This window comes from Argentina silus (assembly GCF_951799395.1).
Source record: "Argentina silus genome assembly, chromosome: 1".
NCBI classification, from domain to species: domain Eukaryota; kingdom Metazoa; phylum Chordata; class Actinopteri; order Argentiniformes; family Argentinidae; genus Argentina; species Argentina silus.
Window position 1 is genome coordinate 33,475,774 of NC_139655.1, and position 11,445 is coordinate 33,487,218.

Sequence of the window (11,445 nt, forward strand, 5' to 3'; positions counted from 1 at the left end):
CATTATCACCCTCCTCTTTGTAGTGAAAAACCATTGTCATGGTTTCAGAGCCCTTCTCCCCTCCCTCTTCGTCGTGGTCATCTACACACAACAACAACAACAAACAAACATCAGAAGGCTGAGAATCATTTTTTCATATAGTCAAAACTACTTAGTGAAACCGGACCCCTCGTGGGCATGTGTGTGTGTGTGTGGGGGGGGGGGGGGGTGTATGTATGTGTGCGGATATGTGTACATGTGTGTAAGCTAGCCACATGTGTGAATATATGTGTGTGTGTGCGTACATGTGTGTGTGTGTGTGTGTGTGTGTACGTGTGTGTGTGTGTGTGTGCGTACATGTGTGTGTGTGTGTGTGTGTGTGTGTGTGTGTGTGTGTGTGTGTGTGTGTGTGTGTGTGTGTGTATATCACGCCCACCTGTGTCAGGCTCCAGTAGGCCCAGAGCTTCATCCAGTTGACACTCTCCCAGAGCCAGCTTCAGCAGTTTGAACCAGTTGTGTTTGTCACTCCTCTTCAGACACTCTGTTAGCTTCTCACCTGCTGCAATGGAACCTTTCAGAGCCTCCATCTGAAACACACAACACTCTGTCAGCCTCTCTCAGCCTCCGTCTGAAACACACATCACTGTCAGCCTCTCTGAGCCCCTCTGGGCCTCCAACTGAAAGATGACAGTTTTTCAGATAGAGAAACACTGTCATGTTCATCTCAATGTGGAGTTTAACATCCTTGACAGTCTTTGTGGACTGTCCTGTTTACATTATGTTTCCATCCTTTTGGTTATTATTGCTAACTTCCTCCAGTCTAGTCCCTCCACAACACACTCACAGCGGGTATCACACACACACACACACACACCACTACCACACTCACAGCTCGTATCTCCTCACACTCCCGAGGGCGGAGACAGTCACTGAGGTGAAGCAGCAACTCAGCAGGCTTGATGAGCTTGGTGAAGGACGGCTCTATGCGGTCCAGCAGCACCCGATGCTCCCTGGTGCTCTCCAGGGTCCTAAAGTCCCACTCCCTCATGGCCTCACACAGCCCGCTGTAGTCTACAACACATCACAACACAGTGGCCATGTCGTCACTGGCAGATAGGGGATAGCTGTGGCGATCAGGGGAATGTGGTGGAGGCAGAAATCGGGGATACTAACTTCATTTCATTTGAGTTGCTCACAAAGCTGGCATAGCTTTGTTTCATGTCGCTCTGGTTAGCAGTCTTACCTGAGGCTAACAGAGTCTTACCTGAGGCTACCTGTCTTACCTGAGGCGAGCACAGTCTTACCTGAGGCTACCTGTCTTACCTGAGGCTACTTGTCTTACCTGAGGCTAACAGAGTCTTACCTGAGTCTAGCAGAGTCTTACCTGAGGCTACCTGTCTTACCTGAGGCTACCTGTCTTACCTGAGGCTACTTGTCTTACCTGAGGCTAACAGAGTCTTACCTGAGTCTAGCAGAGTCTTACCTGAGGCTACTTGTCTTACCTGAGGCTAACAGAGTCTTACCTGAGTCTAGCAGAGTCTTACCTGAGGCTACCTGTCTTACCTGAGGCTACCTGTCTTACCTGAGGCTAACAGAGTCTTACCTGAGGCTAACATTACATTTATGGCATTTAGCAGACGCCTTTATCCAAAGCGACTTAGAACAAATATGTTGAGTGAATCATCTATCCATCAGTCAACATAAGATAAAGTAATCAATGCTCGGACCAGGGACCATCGGCAGTCACAATGCTAGAAGAAGGAATTTATTTATTTTTATATTTAGTTTTTTATTAATAGGAGAGAAAATTGTACAGGGGGGTAGTGAGGGTGAAGAGGTCTTTAGGAGGGACCGTTAAGATGTAGCCTAAAGAGATGGGTCTTCAATCTACGGCGGAAGATAGGTAGTGACACTGCAGTCATGACAGCAGTGAGAAGCTCGTTCCACCAGCGGGGCGCAAGGACAGTGAAAAGCCATGATCGAGTAGCGCGGCTACTGCATCCACGTAGACAGAGACTAGCTGTCTTACCTGAGGTTAACAGAGGCTAGCAGAGGCTAGGAGAGTCTTACCTGAGGCTTACAGAGGCTAGTTGTCTTACCTGAGGCTCGGAGGGCGTCTAGAAGGGCCTGGAACCATCCCTGTTCCTCCAGCTCACAGACTTTGTTTAACAGGACCTCGGCAGCAGATGTCACTGACTCCTGCTCTTTAGACAGGATCCTCTCTACATACTCTGGTGAACACACACACCCACACACACACTTCAGCTGTAAAGTACCATGGCAGATGCCAATCCAGGATAATTGTCTTCACTTCAAAGGAAAGGAAAGAAGGAAAGAAAGAAATAAAGCTACCACGCCCAGAGCAGCGCACTTTCGCTCTCTAGTGGTGAAAATATTAAAGTGAATCTCTAAATAAATTCATGCAATGTTTTACTTATGCAAATTCGTTGGATCATGTTGAACACACTTCGTAAGTATATCTTGATTTCATACAATCTTCATTCGATAAGACTAGTTTATTGTATGAAATAAACTAGTCTTAGGACATAACAACTGCATTCTCAGTGTACATGGAAACGGTTGACGTGTAGAGGTACAGTTAATGTGCAAAGACACAAGTAAGTCTCATAGTTTACCTGGCTTTAGGTAAGAAGTCATAAACTCCTTGAGATAAGAGGGTCGTAAAACCTCGATTACATATTTCTTGCACAGCTTTAGGTTTGTCTTCTCCAGTTCGTACATGACGGCGATCTAACACACATCAAGATATTAAAATAGAGAATATGAACTATCCTTTTCCCTCCTTATAACTATATGAATATGACTGGAGATCTCCTCAGTGTGGACCAGCTCCATCCAGGTTCAGCTGTGAGACAAATACCGTGTGCCTGAAGCAGGCGAAGGGGAAAATTGGTGACGCTCGGCTCCAGAAACGAAACTGATAGTAAAGGACAGATTCATAAACGAAACATTGCCATAAAGAGGTCGCCTTGTAGAAACGGGTCTAGGATCAGCGAACACCCTCCCTTACCATCCCTCACCAATAAGGGAGAAATTCGAAACCGATCATAGTTCAGCATCCACTACTGGCAGCTTTACCCTCAAGTTCGCTGTCTTCCGCGTCACACCCTGTGGTCGAAGTCTGCAGGGCTTCATTCCGAAACACAATTAACTAAATGTTCATCTTCCAAAAGTCTATTGTGAATAAAAAACTCACTCACATCTTATTCAAAGTACTGCTCGGCTGCTGGATCCTCGTAGAAGACCATCAAATCTTAAATCTGTCTTTTAACATAAACATTTAGCAAAAATGTAATATTGAAATGATATCTACATATTTGATTTTTTTTAAATCAATAAAAATACAATCATTTATAAAAAAAATAAAATAAAAAAAAAAGATCTCTTGCTCTAAGCTGCTGGTTGAAAAGCCCCAGAGCTACACGAGTCACAGTGCCCCCTGCTGTTCAGAAGTATGTATTAGAGCTGCTACCATGGACATGTGTTTGTTAACATCACTGAAAAAACTAGAGAACAGGGAGGGAGAACTATTATACTCATGTTACAGCTGGTGTCCAGTTCGTTATTATATCGTCCTCATCTGTGTGTGTGTGTGTGTGTGTGTGTGTGTGTGTACGTATGTATTACTTGCTCATACTGTTTATACTCAAGAATACCAAAAGAAAACTTAACATATTGTATTTTGTATTTGTCTACTTACATTTGTATTACCTGTACAGTGTGTTGTGACCTTCGGGTAAAATGCACTTATGCATACATTTAAAGAAACTTAAAACAATACACACAAGGTAGCATCAAAGGTGTGCCTCATCTTGTCGTGCTGGTTAGTGACTGTATAGCCTCCTACACTTCCGGTGCTGAGACCAAAAGTCGACTAATATCACAGCTCTCTTTAATGTGACAATAAAATGGAGCGAGCCAGGGAAGGGTATTTGCCGTGTTAAAGTGTATACCTACTGCCCACTGAGATCGGCTTTGATGGAACAAAGTTCCATCCTCAAGAACCATGTTTTTAAGCATGTTTATTTTTGGGGTTGAAAACAGGCTGTTTTACTGTAAACACTGATGCTCCTTCCTCCTAACCAAGGACAGAGAGTATGAGGAGAAAGAGAGTGTGAAATGTGCCGACTCAACGAGATGAAGCAAACTGTAGAATTTACCATTATTTATCACAAACTTACTCCCAAGCCGACCAGTTGAATGATCAAATTAAGCTTTATTTATAGACGGCTCATAACTACCGAAGTGTTGTCCTCCTTCCTCAATGGTAGCGCAACCCTGGTTGAACCACAGATTCCCAAAAGTGGCTCATTTATTTAGATTACCGTAGTTCTCGATTTCACACTACAGCAGTTTATCGGCTTAGAATTCAAACATTTTTCAGTTTTTTGTTATAGATATCTAAAATATTCAATGAGTTAAAAGCCGTTTACTTTTATTCAATACAAAACAACAAAAAAACAGACTGAAGCCCTTGTCTATAAAACAACACCTTTATTTTTCAACATGAAATATACTTTGGTCAGACAGGAAGTCACTATCAGAGCTGTCCCATCATGACACTCCTCTCAACTCTTCTTGCCTTACTTCACTTCTTCTCGGCAGTCTATTTGCCCTTCTTAAATTTGCCTGGGGTCGCACCGGTCTTCTGTTTCTTCTTTGCCGATCCCTTTATCTCAGGCTCCTAAATAAACCAGAGGAAGAATGGTAGATGAACAAAACAAAACATACACAGGATGTGGCTAGAAGTGGACTGCATCAAGAGTATTGATACCCCCCCCCCCCCCCCCCACCCAAGAGGACCTACAATAGTATTGATACCCCCCCACCCAAGAGGACCTACAATAGTATTGATACACCCCCATCCAAGATGACCTACAATAGTATTGATACCCCCCCACCCAGGAGGACCTACAATAGTATTGATACCCCCCCACCCAGGAGGACCTACAATAGTATTGATACCCCCCCACCCAAGAGGACCTACAATAGTATTGATACCCCCCCACCCAAGAGGACCTACAATAGTATTGATACCCCCCCACCCAGGAGGACCTACAATAGTATTGATACCCCCCCACCCAAGATGACCTACAATAGTATTGTAATAATAAAAAAAATAGCTACAATAGCTGTATTTACTGGTCTCTTATGGAGCTTCCAATACAAATCGGCCATTTGTCCCCATATAGCTACGTTGTCATGGTATTCTTTGATTGTGATGAAATCACTTAATCAGCGCATTGACTGGTGGAATGTGGGGGGGAAGACTCCCTCAAGTCCTTTTTTAATGTTTTTAATTCCATAAGGGGGTGGTGGTGTAGAGATGCACCCTTCAGGGAGAGCGGTAGAGAACTAGGATGCAGACATTGTACTCTGAAGCCAGAGTTTGAGGTAAGCGTCCTAGGCACCTTGCGCTTTGATGACAGTGACCCGGTGACCGTGAAGAAGGAGTCCAGTCGTCCCTGCGTGTTTCCTTGCCTGCTCTTCATGATCTTCTTACAACCGTTACGCATCCTGTCCTCACTGCAGACAAAACATGTTACGTTACCACACGATACTATACAATATGAAACAATACAACTTCATCTGTTACAATGTTAAAACATGACAGAATGTTCAGATAGAAATGCGTAGTGTAGAACAGGTATGGGTGTTGCATTTCCATCTGCACCGGTCCTGAACATTTCACCTCGCTGAATACACCCCAGATTTGTATACCTGAAATTTTTCTCAGTGCACATGAACTGGATGAGGGCGTCCTCGTTGGGCTCGCTCCACTTGAGGTCCAGGGTAGAGCAGTCCACCACCTCGGGCTGCAGGAACAAGCCACGGGCCTCTTTGTACAGCCAGTCCTCGGGGGCAGGGTGCTTCTGCAAGGATAGAACAGTCATGGATGTTCAGCGCAAACCCAAAGGGCCCACATGTAGAAGACGGCAATAAAGGCATTTCCAGTATTTTTTATTCCACGCCCAACAACGGTCAAATATACTTGAAATAACTTTTTTCGCCACCAGCTCTTTCTTTTTGGGAGCCATCAAACAACACAATGATCCTCACAAAGTGGAGCTGGAAGTTGAATATAGCAATGTTACAACCACTGTCTCGGGTCTGGTGAAATGTATGAATATCAAACGCTGTTGTCATGTCACCGAATCTACCGTTAAATCTTTCCGTCAGTAACTTAATTAATCACAGCTCTCCATTGCTATATAGACAGTCAGTCAGTGCAGGTTTTAGTGTTGTTAGACCCAGGGGGCTGTGGACAGAGACTCGTGCAGGTGAACTCACTGAAGGGTCGATGTTATCCAGGATCTCCTCGATGGAGCCGTGCTGTCTGATCAGGTCCATGGCTCTCTTGGGCCCGATCCCTTTGATGGTGCCACAGTAGTCACAGCCCAGCAGTATACACAGGTCTATGAACTAGAAAGAGAGAGAGAGAGGGGGGGGGGGGGGTTTGTCAATTCATCAATTGAATTTCCACTCACTTGGTTCCCCGAGTTCTTGAAGGAAGTTAGGGGTTTGAGGGATATTGTACCTGCTCGTGGGTCAGACCAATGTCCTGTAGAATACGACTGAAATGGAACTCTTGGATGGGAAGCTTCCTAAAACGGGAAAAAAATGACAACTTTAATTGTAACCCCTTTGTAAGACCACATTATCACCTACACGTTACAACTCCTTTTGATACCTATGGGGCTGGTCTCCTGAATCCAGATTAAGGCTACTCATCTAGAAATGTCTGTAAGACCAAGGCTAAGTTGCTGGGTTGGATAGTTGAATCCCTACAGGCTGTCCCCCGTAGACTTAAGACCCATCTCTTTAGGCTACATCTTGACTGTCCCTCCAAAAGACCTCTTCATCCCCACTACCCTCCTGTATAGTTTCTCCACTGAAAAAAAGAAGTAATTCTTCTTCAAGCATTGTGACTGCCAATGACCCCTGGTCCTAGCATAGATTTGTTTCTCTTATGATGACTGATGTATAGATGATTCACTTACTTAGACAAATGTACTTGTTGTAAATCACTTTGGATTAAGGCATCTACTAAATGTCTAAAATGGAAATGTCTGTCCAGCTAGAACAGTAATGATGCCTATGTAGAAGCTTACATCATCAACCACTGGTAGAGCTTAGGGTACTGTCATTGTGGTTTTTTTTTTTTTTATATGCAGGCACAAATACAGGTGAACATGGTGCAACTGACACATAAGTTCTCTATCGTCCACGGTCATTCACTGAAGACCAGGGGAGTGACCAACAACAAGCAGGTGGAAGGGAGGGGGATCAGATTCTAAAGCATAGGATTGGTGTAAGCATGGGCTTGAAGGATTCTCCACCATCTCTGCCCTTCATTTTAAATGACATGTGGGGAAATGGGACGCAGCATCCAGACCTGGATTGAAATAACATTTGAAATAATTTCCGATACGTATCTGTGTTTGCCTGACAAAATAGAAAACAACCGGACACTCCCAAAAGTGCAAAACCCGCCCATCTGGAAATCCAGGCAGGCTCAATCAAACGCTCAAAGTATTTTGAAGTATTCTGAGTACTTTTCAACCCAGGTCTGTGACCATGCGAGAAAGCAGTAGCACTTACTTAGCTTCACTGGCGGTGAGATTTCGGAGTAGGATTCCCGTCCCAAATGTCAGGCCATCCATGTCCTCGGTTGCCGTGGCAAATACCTTCCCTGCTTTCACCAGAGCAGCACAGCTGGCCTCTGCCTCACACGGAGCCTTGGGGGGGGTGGACAAATATAAACAATGACAAATGGCGCTTGATTCCTATAACATATGTTGTGCTCAGGGAATGATATTACGGGAGCAGCTTTCCTTTTTTCCAACATGATTTGAAGCTATAGCATATCCTTAGTTTCCGATGTCTTCTATGACAAAACACATTAACAATAGAGTGCTTATTGCTTTGGCTACGATGAGGTAAGACAATTGTTCTACTGCTCTAATTAAGTAACATTCATTGGAAAGAAGGTGTATATTTAGTATTTGAAAACACATCAAATATAAAATCACTGCAGTCCACTCCGAATAGCTTAGGAGAGGAGTAAAAACCAAGAGTAAGGCTTGAGACAAACCTCAACGTATGGCACCCCCATCAGGCCTAGCAGTTTCTTGCACTCATCGTTGTGCTGCCTGGTGACTTTCACCAGACGCTTGGAGAACTTGTCTATGTTCTCCTGCTCCCCTGGTGGTGAATAGACGTATGGGTCACTCTGCAGTTTTGACTCTGCGCCCCAATTCCATACCCTTCTCCCTGAAGTGTACTGTAAGCCCAGCCACACACATGGATGTGGGATAGCAGGATTGGTGGAATAACATGATTAGTGTAAAAGCATAGAAGTGGTGTAAACATGGGCTTTAGGGATTTTTTTCCCACATCTCTTAGACCATTTACATCTAGGTGGGAGAGTGCACACATCAGTGAAAAGGTTAGAGAATTCGGACTAAGCAGGTATCTAGTCTTTTCACAGCTGAACATGCATGTGAGATGCCACTGCTTCCTGAGGTTTGTTGTTGCTGCTATCCATACCTGCTTCCTGGGCCTGAGCCAGCAGCTTCTCAGCCTCGGCCCTCCTCTCCCCTCTCTTCTCCAGCTACACACACACAGACAAAAAATACTTTTAGCACTGGAACAGACTTAAAAATGCCAGGCTTAAATGCTAAATAGTAATAAATAACTTAAATCTTGGCAAAATACGCATTTGAAAAGGTTTCACATATTTGAAGAAAAAAAAAAACCTGAGGTGTGCTTGATTTAAATTGTCAGGAACCATAGGAAATGTAATCCTCTCAGAGACGAAAGCTAAATCACACATCTCTCAAGTTTTTAAACTGTGAGAAACCATTTCTAATACATATTTTGCCCAGGTCTGACAGCCTGAATCATATCCATTCATTTATTATTATTGGTGTGAAAGTGACACATGATGAGGAAAACAACACTCAGAAAATGAAAGGTGTGAAGCTTGGGAGGGTCCTTCAACACACCTCTCCTGACTTCATCTGTGGGGGCTTGCCATCAAACACATACACAGGCTTGATCCCATTCTCCAACATGCGGATGGTCCGGTAGAACAAACCCATGAGATGACTGTGGACGCAAGAGAAATAAGATGACTGAGGTGAAAGACTCTCAGGACAGGAGAACCTGACAACTGTTACCAGGATCAAGTATTCTTCATTACAACATTGGGGTGGAGTATCACAAAGCAGGATAAGTGTTAGTCAGCTGACTTTCTGGTTCATCTTCTCATATCTTCTTGTCAAATATCAATGATGGTTTGTTAAACAGCTTTTCAGAACATGTATCAAAGTTATCTGGCTGACTCATTAACTCTGCTCTCCCTCTCTGTTTGCAAGATTTCATTCAGAATTTGCATCGTCCAAGTATGAAAAGCAGCTACCTTGTCGTCTCTCCATCATCGTTCTGCAACACATTCCCATCCTGTCTGACTGCGATAAGGAATTGATAGATGCACATAGAGGCGTCTATTGCAATCTTCCGCCCTAAAAAGGGTAAGAGAACAAATTGAAGTTTAAAGTGTATCTGTCCCAGAGAGCAATAGATTACAAATGAAGGGTCAGATTAAAAAAACAGACATATCGAAATGCATGTGGGGTATGTGACCATACTGTTGCACAATGAAACCAGCACACAAAGGTGTCAACAAAGTAGTTTGGAACCTAACATAGTAGCAAGCAACAATGACATACGAAAGAGTGCTATTTTATATACTCCTATCGCCTGGACAAAATAGTCGTAGACTTTGTCATGTATCGAAATAAAAATGACCTCGTCAAGCCAGTTTGTCATAAAATCCTTCACTCCGATGGTTGTCCTCTTCGACGGGCATCAAGCAGGCCAAATTTCTCTTGCAACGTAATTTAATAGCAAGTAAAACTTTGAGTTGGAGCTAAAGTTAGCTCGCTAACTCCCTTAGCTCGCTTCCGTCCGTAGTATACGCCTCGAGTCGTTGAAAAGTGCGTTTATTTCTTTTTTGGAAGGCACATTTGGCAAGCTTTTTGCCCCAAAAAAACCCACCAGAAGAACAATCAGACTTTATTACAAACTGTGGCTTGGTGGGGTCTTTTTTATTTTATTTCGATACATGACAAAGTGTATCTTGACTATCTGCCATAGGACTGTATAGAGGAGGATGCTATCCGGCTACGTGGTCAATGCCTGATTGGGGGGCCGTTCTAGCTAACATATCACAATACACAGTGAGGTCAGATGGTTACCAAATAAATTCTTCATTTCTTGTTCCTTTATGGCACCCGGTGCTTGATCTGCAATCAACTTTGTGAGCCCGTGAATTCCCATGGTCGCGGAGTGCTGGGCAGCTAAAGTCAAATATGCTGTAAAGTAGCAAAACAGTGAATTATGATGTGTCTGCAGGCAGGCAGTGATGCTGACTAAGCTAGGCTAGCTCAGCTAACCAGGCAAACACACAAATGATTACTTTAGCTAGATCGATAACGTCATTCAAGTTAGACATGGGAAATATGGATTTGACACGGTTAATGCGAGTAAAATACCTTGTAGATAGACTCACAGGCTGGTCTGTTATCCTTTCCACTTCGTAGCTCTGCGTCTGGCGCGAAGAAAATGTGTGTATTTCGCGCGAAATCCGAATCTAGGCATTACAAAACGATTGTACGAGCACATAGATGAGCACATCCGTGTTCTCTGAGCTTCAATAGGCTCCATCTTAAGACTTCCGGGTTCGCTTTTCGCGGCTTCAAAATAAAAGCGCGAAGTAAAACATGAACGGAAAGTGATAGGATCATAATATTTTCTCTTATTTTTTGCAAGTGAGGACAAACTACGCAACATAAAGTAAATACAGGTTTGAAAAAGTAATTTTGATCTTTAAAATGTACATATTGGTGCAATTACATGCAAGTTTAACTGCTCTGAAACGTGACCTGACGAAGGCGTCGAAAACAAATTTTAGGTCTGACTAAGAAAATGTCTTACATTTTATGCTAATTCTTTTTTTAAGAACCTGGTAAATGAAAACGAAGTCTTATTTTGGTAGTGGAAAAGGTTTAAATATGTTTCGATAGATAGATAGATTGAATGGATGGATACGTGAAGATGCATGTTCACTTTTTGACCCACGTTCACGAAACGAAGTTCAAAATCTACATCTTGGCTACATCTTGAATGTCCCTCCTAAAGATCTCTTCATCCCCACTACCCCTCTGTACAGTTTCTCTACTGTAAATTACAAATAATAATAATAATAATTGTAATTCTTCCTTCTTCTAGTATTGTGACTGCCAATGGCCCCTGGGCCAAGCATAGATTTGTTTCTCTTATGATGACTGATAAAGACAAATGATTTAGACAAATGTAGGCCTACTTGTTGTAAGTCACTTTGGCTAAAGGCATCTGCTAAATGTCTAAAATGTAAATGTA

At 43.3% G+C, this 11,445-nt stretch overlaps 2 protein-coding genes across 2 annotated transcripts in view; both read right to left on the reverse strand.

The window, feature by feature from the left end:
• The window catches only part of rigi (RNA sensor RIG-I), a 9,661-nt gene extending 6,777 nt beyond the window's left edge, over nt 1-2,884 (reverse strand). The window contains exons 1-5 of the mRNA XM_083674257.1: nt 2,616-2,884; nt 2,079-2,210; nt 869-1,050; nt 416-566; nt 1-81 (exon numbers count right to left, since the gene is read on the reverse strand). The exon at nt 1-81 is cut by the window's left edge and continues 60 nt beyond it. Coding sequence (XP_083530383.1) covers nt 1-81; nt 416-566; nt 869-1,050; nt 2,079-2,210; nt 2,616-2,721 — 652 coding nt within the window. The 5' untranslated portion in view covers nt 2,722-2,884. The remainder of the gene's footprint in view (nt 82-415; nt 567-868; nt 1,051-2,078; nt 2,211-2,615) is intronic.
• A 1,570-nt stretch (nt 2,885-4,454) lies between these two features.
• Nucleotides 4,455-10,656, reverse strand: fen1 (flap structure-specific endonuclease 1). Its single transcript, XM_083672555.1, has 12 exons — nt 10,560-10,656; nt 10,263-10,379; nt 9,425-9,527; nt 9,009-9,111; nt 8,551-8,614; nt 8,096-8,205; nt 7,603-7,739; nt 6,539-6,605; nt 6,292-6,423; nt 5,722-5,873; nt 5,412-5,526; nt 4,455-4,684 (listed from the first exon to the last, which is right to left on the reverse strand). The coding sequence occupies exons 2-12, from the start codon at nt 10,342-10,344 to the stop codon at nt 4,607-4,609; spliced, it is 1,143 nt and encodes a 380-aa protein (XP_083528681.1). The 5' UTR covers nt 10,345-10,379; nt 10,560-10,656; the 3' UTR covers nt 4,455-4,606.
• Nucleotides 10,657-11,445: the final 789 nt, after the last annotated feature.

Coding starts and splice junctions, on each gene's coding strand:
- fen1 (XM_083672555.1), bottom strand. CDS start 10,344: ATGGGAATTCACGGGCTCACAAAGTTGATTGCAGATCAAGCACCGGGT. Junction 8,615..9,008: donor CACAGATGAAGTCAGGAGAG/GTGTGTTGAAGG, acceptor GTGTGTGTGTAG/CTGGAGAAGAGAGGGGAGAG. Junction 4,685..5,411: donor CACTGTCATCAAAGCGCAAG/GTGCCTAGGACG, acceptor TGGTTTATTTAG/GAGCCTGAGATAAAGGGATC.